Source organism: Eleutherodactylus coqui, chromosome 11 (genome assembly GCF_035609145.1).
Source record: "Eleutherodactylus coqui strain aEleCoq1 chromosome 11, aEleCoq1.hap1, whole genome shotgun sequence".
NCBI classification, from domain to species: Eukaryota; Metazoa; Chordata; class Amphibia; order Anura; family Eleutherodactylidae; genus Eleutherodactylus; species Eleutherodactylus coqui.
In genome coordinates, this window is record NC_089847.1 from 133,875,622 (window position 1) to 133,894,046 (window position 18,425).

The window sequence follows — 18,425 nt, forward strand, 5'->3', positions numbered from 1 at the left end:
CCGGTCATTGGTGCTGGACTAGCCGGGGGCTCACTGCCAACCGTGATGGGGTTTGCGCATGTAACAGTGTGTAGAGTATACAGAGAATGGCACGATTGAGGAAAACATCCAGTGAAAGGGGATCTTCTGGATGGAAACAACTAAAGGGGTCGGAGGAGGATGTCAGGAATATTTATGAACAGGTGCTGCAAAGTCAAGAGCAGCTGAATTCAGCGCTGGAGCTCCAACTCACATGTTTGAATGCACATTTCACCATTCTTAGCATGGATGGGCTGTAACAGCAGACCCCAGTGGGGAAAATAGCGCAAAACTTGTATCACCGAGCAGCGGAACCACATCCCCTGGTTAGACGGATCCAGATTCCTGCTGCCCCGTGCTGATAGGAGGTCAGAATTTGGCGCAAGCATCATTAATCGATGATCCTTTCCTGTCAGCCGGTCAGCACCTCCATCTAATCTGCAGCTTCCTGTCCGCGGGGGCCGATATTCCTGCAGAACGATTTTATAATGTAGTGGAATCTGCACCACAACAAATTTCTACGGTTCTGAAGGCCAAAGGAGTCCAACGCCACTAGATGGGCTCTAATAAAGGTGTCCTTCAGGGTATCTTTGTGCTTTACCTGGTGCAGACTGACATTGGCTTTTTACTAACCGTTTTGGCTGATTGTAGACATATACACAAAGGGACAGGTTTTGGCCAAATCACAGTAATTTACCGGTGTGCAGCCATCTTTGTGCGGGTTTTCGTAGGTGATGACATTTGTGTGATGGAACGTCTCTCTGAGCTCTTGTACGACATACATGTATTTACAGCCTATTTTTGTGTCCCCTGCACTTGTGTTATTGCCTCCTCAATCAGTAATGTTGGCGATGTGTGATGTCCCGTCTCACGGCACCGAGATGCATTGTGTGTCTCCATCCTCATAATGGGCATCCTCATGTGACTGCGCTAATAATACCAAAATCTAATCATCCCCCATAATTGGAATATTTATAAGGCTGTTTGACACGTAACAATAAGTTGTCATATGGGTAACAGCCCAGAAGACATTCATCTGGCAGATTCGATTTACCAGAAAGTATAACGGTCCGCATCGGGGGGCGTGTGGTTACATGTTTCCAGATTCCCACTAAATTTACAAAAAGCAACAATTGCAAAAATTAAGTTTTCAAATAACCCTCCTCAAAAACAGGGCCTGCTGAAAATACACACAGCAAATGGGAGCCATTAAAGGGGTTTCCCAGTAAAGAGATTTCTCCCCGATCCACAGATTAGGAGAGACTATAAAACACATCCAGGTTTAGACAACAGAAAATGGGATTAAAATATTTCAGACTGATTAACACTTCCCTGGCGGGCCAAAGGACTGGAGGGGTTAGTTTGAAGTGGACTTGGATAGCCACAGTGGTCCCATTAGTGGTCACAGTAGTAATACATACCCCCAGTATAATAGTGTCCCCAGTAGTATAGTGGCGCCCAGTGGTCCCAGTATTAATTGTGGCCCCCGGTAGTATAGTAGTCCTAGTAGTAAGTGTGCCCCTAATAGTAATAGTGCTCCCAGTATTTCAGTATTAATAGTGGCCCCCAGTGGACGCAGTATTAATAGTACCCCTAGTAGTAATAGTTATGGATCACTCAGCTTTCCCAGACTCCTAAATGACAAATTAGGGTGTGTATACTTGTGCAACTTTTTTTATTCCTCCCATGCATCTAAAATAAACATAAAGCAACTTTACCAAATAGTCTCGATTTATAACTCTCTTCTGGCTTTGCGGATACAGCAGACCTACGTGTCTCCAAGGTCAAAGACTAAAAACAGTCAGTCTGATGCTGCAGACAATGGAAGAGGACACAGGAGGACGTAACACCGGACTGCAGGATCAGACGACACGTGGTTGCTTTGTAGTCTGTAACCACGGAGGCACACAAGTCTGCATAGGAGCTGTATACACAAAACGAGTGGAGATTTGTTTCCTTTAACCAAGATTATTTACAGAATAGCTTCAGCTTTGATGAACTGGAGCAATTACATTTGAAAAAGTATACATGGCTTTCAATTTCATCACTTTCTATCAAACATATATAATTGTCCTGTAGTTAAACCAACTCTTTGGCTCCTTGGGGTGATTTTTTTGGTTGTGTGCGTTTGTTCTGTTTCAGAAGCTGGATGGAATGCTGCAGTCTCGCCAGATCCAGGAGGAAATCACCGGTGACACGGAGTATGTGATCGTCATTACTGTCTAGTGGTTCTTAATGCAGAACAGATGTCTATGAGCAACATAATCCACATGCTGGTATCAATGTTAGGTTAAGGGTGAAGCAGAGGTCCGTCCAGTCACAGTGTAACAGTCTCACCAGGACAGTCTGAGGACCATGGGTACAGTCCCTTATTGGGGGTAACCTCTCACAATGGACATTGCTATCTTGGTTTAGTGCAGGGTTTGAAACTTTACACTGGTATCCAAATATTTAAACAAGTGGTTCAAGTAGATTCATAGTTACTACAGGAGTTGAGTCACTTTTATAAACAGCAGTACTTATCCTGTACTGATCCTGAGCTACATCCTGTTTTCTACTCCAGAGCTGCACTCACTATTCTGCTGGTGGAGTCACTGTGTACATACATTACTTATCCTGGACTGATCCTGAGTTACATCCTGTATTATACTCCAGAGCTGCACTCACTATTCTGCTGGTGGAGTCATACATACATTACTTATCCTGTACTGCTCCTGAGTTACATGCTGTTTTCGACTCCAGAGCTGCATTCACTATTCTGCTGGTAGGAGTCACTGTATACATACATTACTTACCCTGTACAGCTCCTGAGTTACATCTTGTATTATACTCCAGAGCTGCACTCACTATTCTGCTGGTGGAGTCACTGTGTACATACATTACTTATCCTGTACTGATCCTGAGCTACATCCTGTTTTCTACTCCAGAGCTGCACTCACTATTCTGCTGGTGGAGTCACTGTGTACATACATTACTTATCCTGGACTGATCCTGAGTTACATCCTGTATTATACTCCAGAGCTGCACTCACTATTCTGCTGGTGGAGTCATACATACATTACTTATCCTGTACTGCTCCTGAGTTACATGCTGTTTTCGACTCCAGAGCTGCATTCACTATTCTGCTGGTAGGAGTCACTGTATACATACATTACTTACCCTGTACAGCTCCTGAGTTACATCTTTTATTATACTCCAGAGCTGCACTCACTATTCTGCTGGTGGAGTCACTGTGTACATACATTACTTATCCTGTACTGACCCTGAGTTACATTGTGTACTATACTCCAGAGCTGCACTCACTATTCTGCTGGTGGAGTCATACATACATTACTTATCCTGTACTAATCCTGAATTACATTGTGTACTATACTCCAGAGCTGCACTCACTATTCTGCTGGTGGAGTCACTGTGTACATACATTACTTATCCTGTACTGCTCCTGAGTTACATCCTGTATTATACCCCAGAGCTGTGCTCACTATTCTGCTGGTGGAGTCACTGTGTACATACATTACTTATCCTGTACTGCTCCTGACTTACATCCTGCATTATACTCCAGAGCTGCACTCACTATTCTGCTGGTGGAGTCACTGTGTACATACATTACTTATCCTGTACTGACCGAGTTACATCCTGTATTATACCCCAGAGCTGCACTCACTATTCTGCTGGTGGAGTCACTGTGTACATACATTACTTGCCCTGTACTGATTCTTACACTTGTTAATTAAATCATGTGGATGTTCTTCCTGACTAATATACGTCTTATATTTTCTTTCCAAAGGGCCTTATCAGGAAGGCACGGTGAGTATAATGGGAGTCAAATGTTGAACACAGTTAGGCTGGGCTCACATGAACGGGTCGGATTCCGCATGCGGAGTTACGCAGTGGAAGACCTGCGTTCTTTCCTGGAAAGTAATTGCGAATGATCGTGGATGCAAGCTTTTTCTGCGCAGATGTATGCTATGCACAGCGTATCGTTGGCGCTGAAGAAAGATCTCCCCCCTCCAGCTGGCATTCTGGCTTTTCTACCTATTTTCCTTTGAATTTGCGAATGTTTCGGTCGCTCACACATAATGTTAATTCGCAAGTGTGACCGAAAAAGCGATAATGTATGCCTTTCAATGCCCGCGTTTTACCACAGATCTCCCACGCAGACGGTGATCGTGGAATCCGTAATCCAAATCCGACCGGTGTGAGCCCGGCCCTAGAGGAATTGATCATCAGGGATATTTTTGATGCTGTTGTTTATAGTACCATTTTCCCCCCTTTTTTTGGGTTGCACCGCAGATTATCAGGCTTTTCAGGCCACATTGTCCTATTAAATGACTCTTCTTCATACAGCAGATAAAGGGGCGCTCCACTTGGGGTATCCGCTACTCATCAGCCCTATATTTCTGATATATTTTATCTCAAATCCTCAACATTTCAAAGATCCCTGCTTGCTGTTAGTGAATATGAATATTCCCATTTACATCCAGAGGTTAAAAACCTGGACAGACGTGTAATCCTTCTCACAGCTAAAGCGGACTATAAACTTTAGAGAGCTGTCAGCTGAATGCTAACTTACACCCAACTGCTATTACACCGGATCCCCCCCCAAAACACATGCAAATCCCTTTCAGCTGAGCGTGTTCTCCTTGAGGAGAGGGGAGTAAGCTCCTACTGGACCCTTTAAGCAGCAGCTTATCTCCCCTGAGAGCTAAAGGATTGGACACTTTGAAATTTGACATTGCCAAGCCTTTCTTTTGCTTGCCGTTTGCCACCAGTAAGCATTGGGATGCCCCCATACAAAGTCTATCGTCAGTTGAACCGCCTGAAATTGATCAATATTAATCGAATCTATATGGCCCCCTTAAAGGGAATCTGTGAGTTCCTATGAGCCTCTTAATCCTCCTGCAGTGGATACACATCTCTGTAAAGAGAACACACCACTGCTGGCTGTGTATCCCCAGGTAAAATACTGAGGAAGGGGCACAACGGCCCCGAAACGCGTCGATATGCTGGATAAATTTTCAATTAAAACAGGAGTCCAACTCAAAAACACGTCTCAGGCCTCTTTGAGTTAAATGGGATTGCGCCTATAACACTGTAGCAAGATATGAATGCAGCACAGAGACTTGTGCAGCTGCTGCGGGTGTGCTTAGCTCACAAATGACTGCAGTATCTAGCTGGATCTATTGTAACACATCCGTAGTTGTGATGAGTAAAGATCATCAGCCTTTGGATGTAAGCAAGGATGTTCTCGTTCACTGACAGCAAGCAGAAAATAAAGTCCGTATTTTGTGAGACGTTTTTACTTTCCTTTATTGACATCTGTGTTATTTTTGTGTTACTGGTTTTATGTTTCTTCTTTCTGTAGAGAGGGACGCCTTCGACACGCTCTTTGACCACGCTCCCGATAAACTGAATGTTGTGAAAAAGGTAAGTTCGCTCCTGGAAACCCTTTATTTAATAGAGGCACTACTCCTTTAAGGAAAATAATATGAATTACAATATTTTTCAAAATCTTGCTAAAAAGTGTGTGCGTCTTTGGTCCGATGTGTCAAAGGCATCTCCAGAGCTCTCCGCCTGCTTCCATAATGATTGATTACAGCGCAAAAGTGCTGTAACTGATCCTTAAGCTGCGCAACCCCCTACTGGAAAAATGTTCTCTTTCCCGCGTAGCTCTGGTCGGGCGCCATCGAGTGTAACGGGCTCTGACACCTCCTCACCGCCATCTATGCTGCGTCTACAGGAAGTGCAGTAACTCAGACATTAGAGTATGGGACAGAGGTCAGAACCTGTGACCCTTAGCGGCGCCCGGACCGGGAGCTACGCAGGTAAGGAAAAGTACCTCCTGGTGGGGTTGCTTCTTTCTCGGAGGTACGGGGGGCACTATTACCACTGGGGGCACTATTACCACTTGGGCTGCAATTACTATAGGGCCACTGAGAGGGAGCATGATTACTATTGGGGTCACTGCAGCTATCCATGGCCCCTTGAAACTAAACCCTCCACTTCTATAGACCACCAGGGAAGTTTTAATTAGTATGAAATATTCTTATCCTATTTTCTAAGCCCGGGTGGGTCTGAGGGTGCCTTCACACTTGCAATCACGATATTCATCTCTAAGGATCTCCTATCTGTGGTGGTAATATAAATTTCCTGCTTGCTCTGGGGTTGCCTTGGAAGCACCTCACCTGACTTCCTCTTCTGTGCATGGACTTCCTGTCATGTGACTCCACTCTTACGAGTGTGAGCTCATGAATGGAGGTCACCTGACAGAATTGGTCTGTGGATGCTACCATGCCAACCCCAGAGCAAGCAGTAATGTCACTAGTATAGAAGTTAAGCAAATGAGGTCAGGAAATGCTGGGAGTTGTAGTGTTGTTACTTCAGGGGAGCGGCTGGTTGGAGTTTATTCCTCTGAATGATAAATCATTATTTTCTTTTCTAATTCTTTAGACTTTGATAACTTTTGTTAATAAACACCTCAACAAATTAAACCTGGAGGTGACGGAGCTGGAGACACAGGTAGGAAATCAGAGGGTTTAATAGTATTTTCGGATATTTTCTGTAATTTGTAAATTGACCTTAATGAATTTAGAACTGAAGTTGTCTGTATTTTGCACCAATATTTAGTTCTCTGAATATAGCCAGCAGTGTAAAGTATGGAGGTTTCTTTCTGGTTGGCATAGCTACATCCAGGGTCAGTGCTGTGTGGATACATGTGAATACGCTTTTTATTATACCCCATACTAGATATAATATACTCAAACACGATATTACAGTGGTGAATATCAGTAACCAGCAGAGCAAATAAGAAACAGTTACAAGAGCAAAGTAGGTCAGAAACGCTATCCTTTCTCCTTAGGGAGAGCACCTAGATGGTGAGTGAGGAGACTCAAAAGGCCATCCATGCTCCTCTGGGTAATATGCAAATAAGGGAGATGGAATAATACCTCCACAGTGCCACCTATTGGAAGGCAGCTTTCCTTCTATTCAAAGTCAGACTCTTTATACAAGCCTTGTAACAATGACCGGGAATTAAAAGCAATTTACAAAGAGCAATGTAGACATGAATATAGCCATAGTAACCAGAATGAAAACCTCCATTCTTTACACTGCAGGCTGCATTTAGACAGATGGAAAATGCAAAAGAAAACCAAGGGCCAGAATTACTTAGACCAGCATTGTATATGTCATTTTGAGTAAATGCTGCGCTGGTGAGACGCGCAACAAATGTATGAAGAGGCGCAAGTCGCTTAATATGTTCGTTGGATCTTTGGCCTGTCCATGCGCTATTTAATACAAACTGCTGTAGATTTCCTCTATAATTTGAGCGCAGTTTCATGCATAAATTATAGTAAATTTGCTAGGCTGCAAATGGCCTCGCCCCTAACACTAAGACCTGCCAACACTGTAATAAAATTGGAGGCGGAGCTAGTATAAAACTGCAAAAAGTTACAACTTTTGGAGCACATTGTCACTTGCGCCAAAACTGGCTGCTGGAATTTTGGTGCAAGTACAATAATAAATTACCCCCGAGGCTCTTATGACCGGCGACTTGTTTTCTCATCTCATGACAGAACAACTGTGTTTATAAAAGGGTTGTCGTTTAGGCTGGGTTCACACAGGGCGGATTTGCCACGGAAAATTAGGGATTAGCCAGCCATGTGGACAAGATTTCTCAGAAATCTCGTCCACACGGGACGGCCAATCCGCTGCGGTAAGTCCGGCTGAAACCGCGGCTGCAGCCGCGGTTTCAGAATATGCAGCATGTCTATTTATCTTTTCCTTCCGCCGTGGCCGCGCTCTCCTCTATGGGAGCGCCGACCGCAGCGGAAAAGCGAGCGGCCAGGCCGCTTCAAAGCCGCCGTGGCTTTTTGGTTCTCCCGTCGGAAATCTCGCGGTTTCGGCTGCGGCCAAACCGCGGGATTTCCGGCGGGAATACGCCCCGTGTGAACCCAGGCTTAGTCTTTGTATTCTTGTAGTTTGCAGATGGCGTCTATCTTGTCCTACTGATGGGTCTCTTGGAAGGATATTTCGTGCCCCTCTATAACTTCTTCCTCACTCCAGACAGCTTTGAGCAAAAGGTAATCTCCTAGAGCTTTATCTCCCGATGTCCTTTGTTATAATGGCCCTCTTCTGTACGCACTGTGAGGGCAGCCATTTTTGCAAACGCCCTTTTTGCGATTTTCGGGCAATGCGATTTTAACAATAGAAAGTCCTATTAACTATCTCGCTATGAAATTCGTGATTTTATTGCGCAAGCAAATCACGGGTAGCAGCGACGCGAGGCTACAAGAAAAGAAACATCACTGACGCTACAAAATCCGTGTGCATAGCAGCGATATCGCTTCCGCTCATGTGATGAAGGCCTTAAAGGGCACTTTTGGTCCGCTATGTTTTTTTTTTGGCTCAACCAAAGGTCACGTGAAGAATACGCTCGTCCGCATACTCCAGTGCAAATTAATGGGGTTTATTGTGTCTGTATGATGGGTGTAATATGGAACGTAAGTACGCTGTTTGAATGAGCCCCTCGGCCACTCTCACACAGCAGCGCGGGAAAGCGCCGCCATTTTACTTTAGTTTTCAGCTGCAGCTCCCTGCGGCTGACAGCGGGGTTTAGCACAGCTTGATGAGGTGCGCTAAATGCAAAAGATAAAACAGACTCCGCTCAAAAATCGCGGGGCTAGAAGGCGTCACGATCGGGCGCATGTCTGCGAGGCTCTCATTGAAATCAATGGAAGCGTTATACCGCGGCGTTCAAAACGCCATGAAAAAAAGCACCGTGTGAGAGCGGCCAGAGTCTTGATGTCCCGTTACTTTCTCCTCAGGTCCTAAATGTATCCTTTTCATTTGAACTTATGCAAGATGGCGGCTTAGAGAAGCCAAAACCGCGGCCGGAAGGTCAGTACTGCGTCTGCGTGTCGTGTCACTATTGTCATCTGCTGTCATAGCTTCTGAGTGATTTCTCTTCTACCCCCAGACATCGTGAACTGTGACTTGAAGTCCACGCTCAGAGTCCTGTACAATCTGTTCACCAAATATCGCAGCGTGGAATAAGACCGGACAAGAGGAAAAAGTCCAGAAAACAAGCCCGAAAAGCTTCACAACCATTCACTATTTTATTTAACGCTAAGAAAAAGGGAACATTTTATATATTTTTGGATTATTTTTAGGTCTAGTATTGAGTTCATATAAAGTCCAGGCAATCGATGAGTGGCAATTAAAGGGGTTGTCCAGTTTTAAACTATTGATGGCCTATCCTTAGGATAGGTCATCAGTAGTAGAATGGTGAGGGTCCATCACCTGGGACCCCCACGATCAGTGCCTTGATGTGTTGGTGCCCTAGCTGATTTCTACAGGAAGCAGATAGCTCAGTTCCTTCTGCTGTGCCCAGGCTTGGTATAGCAGGCCAAGTTCCCATTGAAATGATTGGGTGTAATACCAAGCCTGGCCACTACAGTGGGAACGGAGGTGTCTGCTTCCTACAGAAATCATCTCAGTGAACAAGCACAATGGCGAGACAAACAGTTGATTGACAAGGTCCTAGGTGATGGACCCCTGCCAATCTACTACTGATGGCCAATCCGGAGAATAGGCCAACAATAGCTTACAAATGGACAACCACTTTAATAACCCCCATTTACTAATTACTGCCACAAACAGGACAAGTAAGTTAACTATAGTACATACTGTTACATATGATTCACTAGATGGTGCTTAATGTCTCATTTTTTATACTGCCACTGAGTTTTTGGACTCTACTTAGTAATTGAAGGATATTTTGACCCTTTCCACCAGTTCCTTAGAAGGATCCTCTCACCAGCTTTTGCAACAATGAACAGAAGGCATGATGGTACAGGATATTTAACATGTTATCTACACATGGTCTTATAACGATTGTCCCGTCAAGCCTGAAAATGTACTTACACAGCTGTGTGCCCATAATATGCTAATGGGGTCCCCAAAGTCATCTGGGCGGAGACAAACCTTCCTGATTTACTGCTGGATGGCACCCAACCCACCGTGATTGGCACCCCTTATGACTGGCGATGTCAGCATTATCTCGCTCATGCTTCTTCCATCTCTCTACACGTACGAAGCTGCTCTGTACATGACCAGGGGGTACAAATGAACAGCGATGGAAGTAGCATGGGTGAGTCAGCACTGACGTCACGAACACAGGGGGATGTCCATCAAGGCATGACTCGGTAAGGCCCCAGCTCCGCCCCGATGACTCTGGGGACCCTATTGGCCACTGTACATTCTGCTGTTAAAGGGACATTCTTCATCACCTATAGCCCCATAAACTACATAAGGGGAGTCTGGGGAAGTATGTTCCACACACATCAGGCACCCCAAACCAGCGCTGTGTCCCCACGACCTTGGCACGTCAGCAGCTTGATTCTTCCTATGCGTGCATCTCCCATTCAACTCTATGGGATATGTGCTTTCTGATATCACGTTTGCAAGTGCAATATCGGACCGATAACACATAGGCGCGTATAAATATAGCCTGAACGGGACACGAGCATTGTGTAGGACGCATGTTAGAAGTGCTGAACCATCACGTCCCTCCGTGGATAAAACACTGGTGGAAGATTCACTTTAAGAGTTCTGCTCCGCTGCCACTTAGTTATATCTGTGGCTGAAGACGTTGGGTGGCAACCAATACGTATGCCTGTACAGGGGGCATCACACAACTTGCCAGCCTCCTGGTAAATCTTACCTAGTCATGCAGTAAAACACCCATCACTCCCTGATGCCGCATAACTAAGCGGTTTTGTCGTTCAGGCGTCTAGGAAAGTTGGGTGACAACCCTCGTATAAGCTGTTTTTGTAACCATGTTGACTGTCGCCCATCTGTTTCGGCCACAGAAATAAGTAAAATGACCGAAAACCTTTCTGAAGAAGTAGAGCATCGGAGACTTGTATTAATTAAAGGGATCAATGCTCTTTTACACGGTACCGCTGTTGTATACACTGCCACGAGTGCTGCTAACGGGGCGCAGGGAGCTGATACTCTGCTTTTATAAGCTACGCGGATTGTTTGAATTAGCAAAAACATTTTTCAAGCATACGATAAATTATTTTTTTAAATGGCGCTATTAAAAATAAAAGCTTGTCCGGCAAAAATATTCCGAAGCCCGCGAACGGCTGCGTTAACGGAGAAATGGAAACGGTCCGGCTTATAAAAGGCAGAGGTGAAAAATGAAAAAAAAATGCTACTGCCTTGAGGGCCCAACTAGGCTGAGTCCTTAAAGGGATTGGCCACCTCATACACCCTCTATATAATAAGTGCAGGGGAGTAGATATTGTGTATGTTGGCAACTTACTAATACTGTAGAATGTAATTAGCAGGTTGTTTTATGCGGCCATGCCCCATGCTACAGAAGTCTTCTCACAGCACCAAACGATGAGACCCTGTCCATCAGTAACTGGACAACCCCTTTAAGTACTGATGACCTAAAGTTTGCCAATATCAGGGTAGTTTGGGTGTTGTGGGGGTCAGACTCCTATGTATTTGAATGGGGCACCGTTTAGCGCCTGTGCCTGTTATTCATTCACTTGAACGGGGTTGAGTTGCAGAAAAGCCATGGGACTGCTAAATGTTGATGTCACAGGACCGAAGAAGAGGCTGCTACGTTCACCCGAGGGCTGCAGCCTCCACAAACAGCTGATTGGCATGGGCATCGAGAGTCAGACCGCCATTGATCTAATATTGATGATCTACGGTATCTTGGCCATAGAGTGCGGGCTTTCCCATCTTAGCCATGAAAAGCCGAGATGCGAATACACCATAAAGGATAGGTTATTAATATTATATGACCTGGGAAACCTGTTTAACGAGGGGGTGACCTTTAAAGGGGTTATCCCACTTCTATCTGTTTTTCTGCAGGCAGCAGACAGCTCCATACATTGTACAGTGGCTTGGGTTAGTACTGCAACTTCAACAAGACTCAGCCTGCAGTACCGACCCCGGGCACTATGCAATGTACAGAGCTGTCTGCTTCCTGCAGCAAAACAGCTAGAATTGGGACAACCCCTTTAAGAACAAACACAAACAGGTTTTAGAACTGCTGATAATGACTCCTCCAGTGCAGAAATAGAACCATTCCAATTCATAATATCCAAATAGTATGTTGTACTGCGCCAATTGGGCTGCTAGAAAATTGTTAAAGGTGGGAAATTACAGCAAAACAGACCAATAAAATGACACGGAGAATAAACGGACGCACCGATGGCCATTTCTACTTTTTTTTTCCCCGAAAGGTTGTAGAAGAAATATGTAGCGTTCGTGGCGGCTGAGGGTGTTAATTTACATGAAAACGTCTTGGCCTCATTGAGCACATAATTTATGGCTTTTGCAAAATTCCACTAATGAATAACTGCTGCAGATCTGTAATTTACCTGCTGTGAAAATTAAGAGGTTGAAACATATATACGAGGAACGCTTGGCGTGCCGCTAATCTGCCGCCAATACACAACAACACGAGCCATTATGTCAGGTGTTTCATTCTTAATTCAAGCCTGTATAATATCATGACGATCCCCCGCAGGAAGTACGAATGGATTAATTGTAAGTCATGTTCCCGTACGAAGCGCTGCACGCGAGGAATGGCGCTCGCATACCATTTCAATAATAATATATCACCTATTGTGATAATTGGCCGTGGCCTGGCTGGGCGCTAGCCGCTTGCCAGCTGACATTAATAGATTTTCCGGGTTTTCTTTTGTAAAATCGTCTTTACTTCGAGGCTCGGTGGTGAAATTATTTTTATAAGCAAAACCGCTATTTATTTCTCGTTTTATGCATAGCCTGGACATAAAACAGTGAGAGGTTCCAGTCTTCAACAGAAAAATGGCGCAAGCGAGTCTGGAAATATTTTCTTTCCCTCTAAATATTGACAAATGGGCGTGGCTAGTTGGTTGTGATATTGCATTATTATTTGTATCATAGGAACTTGCTTGGCACAATTGATACATTGAGTTATTCTGAGTGCAGGGCTGGAAGGCGGAGCATGACACAGACCCTCTTTTTGGTGCTGTTTGGGGCATACAGGGTCACTTATACGGTAACAAGGTCCTGGCACCCATATAATGGGACGTTGTTATGCATGGATGGGGTGGGACATCCAGGGCTTTTGTTTGTTGCAACTCTCCAATAGACAGAGGTCTCGAATGATAAAAACTCCTCCCCTTGTAATAACTCAGAATGGCCTAATAGGACAATTCATTAGGGATATTTTTTGACCCCGCTTACTCCGAACAGACCTCATTCTGCCAGAAAAGTACAATACAGTTTTAGACAAGCTGAGCTCCTTCGATTCCACTGCGGACTGCGGCATATAAATGTTTTTACATAAAAAATTAAGTTTTTTCTCCTTTGCACATTAATCCCGGGATTATTGCAATTGTTAGATTGGAGTCATGAAGGAATTTGTATAGCCTCAACTTAATTTATTTATTACCTCCCCACCAAGCTGGGGGCTCATTTTACTGACCTCGGAGGGATGGAAGGCTGAGTCAACCTTGAGCCGGCTCCCTGAACCATGCGGAAATTGAATTTGCAACCTTCAGGTCATGAGTAAGAGCTTCGGGCTGCATTTCTGCTGCCTTAACACCCTGCACCACCCGAGGCTCTATATACCAAAAACGGTAAATTCTGTTAAAAAAGATAATGTTAAAATAGCCATTTTCTGTTCATCTCACTTACAAAGCAGGAATAAAAAGTAAGCAAAAAGTTGTAAATGCCTCAAAATGCACCGATAAAACTACAAGTCATCCTGCAAAAAGCAAGCCGTCCTACAGCTCTGATAGTGGAAAAATGAAAAAACACTAAGGTCATCGCGTGTGGTGACACACAGAGTCTTTTTGTAGTATAGATTGTGCAAAAGTAGTAAAACATAATAAAACCTCTCTAAATGTGGTGGTGATGTCATCGGAATGACCCGTAGAATAAAGGTGACATCATAATTAGACCACATGGTGAAGGCTGTGTATATAAAACCCCCCAACAGTGTTGAAATAGTTTTTGCTGGGGGCAATGGAAAAAAAGCCAGCCGAGCATAGTGAATACATCATATGAGGAGGGTAGACAATCCCCTTTAAAGGGCTTGACAAAGAATTAACAAACATGGCTGCTTTCGTGCAAAACTGCACCACGCCTGCCATGGTATTGCAATTCGTTCACTTAACTGAGGCTCAGCTGTAATACCACACACACCCAATGGACAGGGGTGGCACTGTTTCTGGAAGGAAGCAGCAATGTTTTTTAATACTGGACAACTCCTTTAAGTTTGGCAGAAGTGATAATAAGGGATAATTAGTGCAATTGATACAATAGTTTATTTTTCTTTAAAGGGCCACTACTGCAACAATGCATTTTTCCCATCCCCGTCCCCTCGCCTGATTGGCTGTCACACTCTGGAGGTCCCCTCTGTGTATTCTAGTCATGAAGTTCCATTCAGTGTAGCCTCCTGTCTGATACTTACTAGGCACCATCTTGATGAAAATTTTCATTTCACTTTCAAATCAATTCCATGATGCATCAGCACAGCAATAGCTAGAAGCTCTGCCATTTCTGCCTGCTGGGTGGACAGTTTAATTATCATTACCTTCTGTATTCACCTAAATAAGCTACAGCCCATGATTACACAGTGAGGAGGATGAGCTGTGATCTCCTCTATTATAACTGTGTGACAAGAGCTGTGTGATCATCATCAGTAACTGTGATAGGAGTCTTTGTGTCCCCCTCTATGCAGGTTCTGTGCTAGATCCATATAACAGCATCACACAAACTGGGAAATTGAGTAGTAAATTAAACCCCAAGTAGATCTGAGCCGAATTGAGATCACGTGATCATCTAAGGAGAAAGAGTTGGGAAGTTTCAGACAGATGGGAATAATTCGCCAAGATAAAGTTAGACCACTTGTATATACCGGGGGATAGCTACATAGGGAATGAAAAAATCACCGGCATGGCCCTTTAAATGAAGCTAAGCTGCAACACCAGACACAACCTATGGACAGGTATGGAAGGAAGCAGCCATGTTTCTCTAATGCTGAAATGACAATTAGCGATAATTAGTGCAATTGATACAATAGGTTGTTTTTCTTGAACAGGTCAGATTTTCTGCAGTTTTTCTCCAGGTCACTCGACATTCTCGCTACTGTAGCAGCCAATTGTGGACCAAGGATGTGCTAGAAGTGGCGGCGCAAAAAAAGCTAAATGACTGAATTTTTGCAAACAGCATTGTAAGATTTGGCCATATGGTTCCTTATGTCATTGTATTTTAGAGCTGCATGGCTTACAATAACAGGAGATAAGATGTTCTATACATTTTACTAAACCCTACATTTGTTTTAGTATTTAGTGATTTATTCCAATTAGTATTTTGGGGGCTTTTTTGCTTTTATGCCTCATCACATGAATAGTTTATACTCACTATGCACAAGGTGGGAAGAGAAATTATAATACAAAACTTTACTAAAACTAATAATAATAAAGTATATTCATTGCAAATAGGCAGGAAGGTGCAGCCATGACAGAGACCTTCTACTGCATGGCACGTTGGATCCGTACACATGTAGTAGCATCTATTTTGTCACATATTATCTTGCCATCTCTTCTGTACTCTGATAAAATAAGGCATCTTTCATCTGTGTTGGATGATTAATTTCAAAGTTATTATTCTACTTCAAAGATGGAAAGTTTCTGCATTAGATCTCAAAATAGGGGGGGCGCTATTGCATTGGTGCCTATGGAGAAACTGGCCGTCTGCAAAGTGGTGAAAGACGGTATTACAATTGAGAAAAATCATTGGAAATGGCTTTTCTTAAAATTTTTGATCCCTTATTTTAGCAATCAAAACAGAGGGAACTATATATATGGTATATTATATTCTAGAATTGTCTCATCGTGAGGTATAAAGGAAATGGATTAGATAATGTTGCAAAGATGGCTGCCTTCACCCTGTCTGCGGTGCTGAGCTGCTGCCACAACGTACATGTTATTCTTTTGTATTCTGCCTCGCAATTTATATTTTTATGTTGCTGTTCATAAAATGAAGAAAATTATATTTGTATCTCAATGTATCACATAATGTGCTTTTTTCACTTAAAATAAAGAGATCTATTCATGATGTTTGTTGTGTTTAGTACAAATCATGAAATGATTCACCTTTAAAGGGGATGCCCGTCCATATGCCTTTATTAGGGCCTATGAACATCATAGATGGGGCCCCTGCTTGGGACTCCCATTTATCATAAAGAACGGAAGGACGTTCTTTATGAGCAGCTCATCCCTCTGAATGGCCATCATGTAATACTACATTTGTGGCCTGTTGGGCCGCAGCTACACCCAGCAAAATCAGCTATTTGCCAGGGATGCCAGGAGCAGGACTTCTGCTTCAACCCCCATGTAGCCAGATGCTGAGAATACATTATTAGCATTTCTTTGCAAAACTCCTTTAAGTTACATTATATCTTATACTCCAATCACATCCAAGGCTGCATTTAAAATCTTTCTGCCTGTCATATACTAAGAGATACACTCTTACAACTTAGATAATATCCTATAATATATTACACTCCAAAGAGTCATGGAAGAGGTTTTTTTTAACTGGACCATACTTCTGTACGGTGCCAGGTGTAAATGGTATATTGCCCACAATGCACCATAAAGGAACATTATATAAACCCTGAACTAGCAGGAGGTAGTGGGACAGATTCAGCAGCATGTTGGACCTTGCAACCGTCCATCTTAAAGGGACAGGCCTCTTTTTGTACCCAAATCTTATCCATATGCACAAAATTAGTTTTCCTTATATTCAAAATGTCTGCTTTCTGTCTGTGCATGAAAATGTTTTTGCTTACACACGGAATCTAAGAGGTGGGCAGCGACTAACAGAATGGTATTTAACAAGGAGAAATGCAAAGTCCTACATCTGGGCAAGAAAAATAAAGAAAGCACATACAGAATGGGAGGAATTGGGCTAAGCAGCAGCACATGTGAAAAAGACTTGGGTATACTAATAGATCATAGACTGAACATGAGTCAACAATGTGATGCACAGCCAAAAAGGCAAACACAATTCTGGGATGTATAAGAAGCATAGAGTCTAGATCACGTGAGGTCATTATCCCCCTCTACTCCTCCTTAGTCAGACCTCATCTGGAATACTGGGTCCAGTTCTGGGCACCCCACTTTAAAAAAAAGACAGACAAACTGGAGCAAGTTCAGAGAAGAGTTACCAAGATCGTGAGCGGTCTGCAAATCATGTCCTATGAGGAACGGTTAAAGGATCTGGGAATGTTTAGCTTGCAGAAGAGAAGGCTGAGAGGAGACTTAATAGCTGTCTACAAATATCTGAAGGGCTGTCACAGTGCAGAGGGATCAGCCCTATTCTCATCTGCACAAGGAAAGACTAGAAGCAATGGGATGAAACTGAAAGGGAGGAGACACAGATTAGATATTAGACAGTGAGGGGGATCAATGAGTGGAACAGGTTGCCACGGGAGGTGGTGAGTTCTCCTTCAATGGAAGTCTTCAGAGGCTGGACAGACATCTGTCTGGGGTGATTTAGTGATCCTGCACTGAGCAGGGGGTCGGACTCGATGACCCTGGAGGCCCCTGCCAACTCTACCATTCTATAGGTCTGCCTGGTATAATCACAGCTAAGGGTTTGTGAGCAGAGATGTAAATTGAAGCTGCTGGCCCCCCAGTGCAAAATCTGTACCCGGATGCCCCAACTATAATTTTTCATTTATAGTACTGGTTGTCTTATATGAGAAAGAGAGACTTTATGGGTCTCCAGGGTTTTGGGGCCCAGGTGCAACAACGTTGTCTACTCTGTCTGTACCAGCACTGACACAATGTAACAGACTGCAGCTCTGTGAGCAGGACTCAGGTCAGGACTGTTTTCAGCCTCAGAATGGATTAGGATTTGTTTATTCGAAGGCTCTGGGATCTGTTAGCTTGTGACTTCCACAAGAAAACATTGATTCCCCCAGAGGGTTCGATGGACAGTTGGCATTTTAGCAGCCAAAGAGAAAAATGTGCACAAATTCCGTTTCTTCATGTTGAGTTTATGAAACCTGATCCAAGGCCAATTCCAGAGGAGAAATCCTGAAACTGCGCCAAAATCCACAACTTTAATTCCTTACTTGGTGACTGTGAGCAGGTTACTGCTGCGGGAAGATAGATTAGTGCCATATTAATCATTAGAGGAAGGTGATATGAGTGGCGTGAAAGTAAATGCAGTGTCATAAATCCAGGCTGCCGGGAGTGGGAGCCGCCACATGGCACGGGAGTCTACTGTCTCGTGAATCTGTGTGATTGGCATACTGCTACTGTGGCAGCGGCCGCTGTGTGGCCCACGCTGGATAGACATTCATCTCCATACTCTGACTC

At 43.9% G+C, this 18,425-nt stretch overlaps 1 protein-coding gene across 1 annotated transcript in view; it reads left to right on the plus strand.

Annotated features, from left to right (window-relative positions):
- Positions 1–16,155, plus strand: part of PARVA (parvin alpha) — a 71,377-nt gene extending 55,222 nt beyond the window's left edge. The window contains exons 7-13 of the mRNA XM_066583559.1: positions 2,161–2,219; positions 3,806–3,825; positions 5,384–5,445; positions 6,469–6,537; positions 7,998–8,099; positions 8,844–8,916; positions 8,996–16,155. Coding sequence (XP_066439656.1) covers positions 2,161–2,219; positions 3,806–3,825; positions 5,384–5,445; positions 6,469–6,537; positions 7,998–8,099; positions 8,844–8,916; positions 8,996–9,072 — 462 coding nt within the window. The 3' untranslated portion in view covers positions 9,073–16,155. The remainder of the gene's footprint in view (positions 1–2,160; positions 2,220–3,805; positions 3,826–5,383; positions 5,446–6,468; positions 6,538–7,997; positions 8,100–8,843; positions 8,917–8,995) is intronic.
- Positions 16,156–18,425: the final 2,270 nt, after the last annotated feature.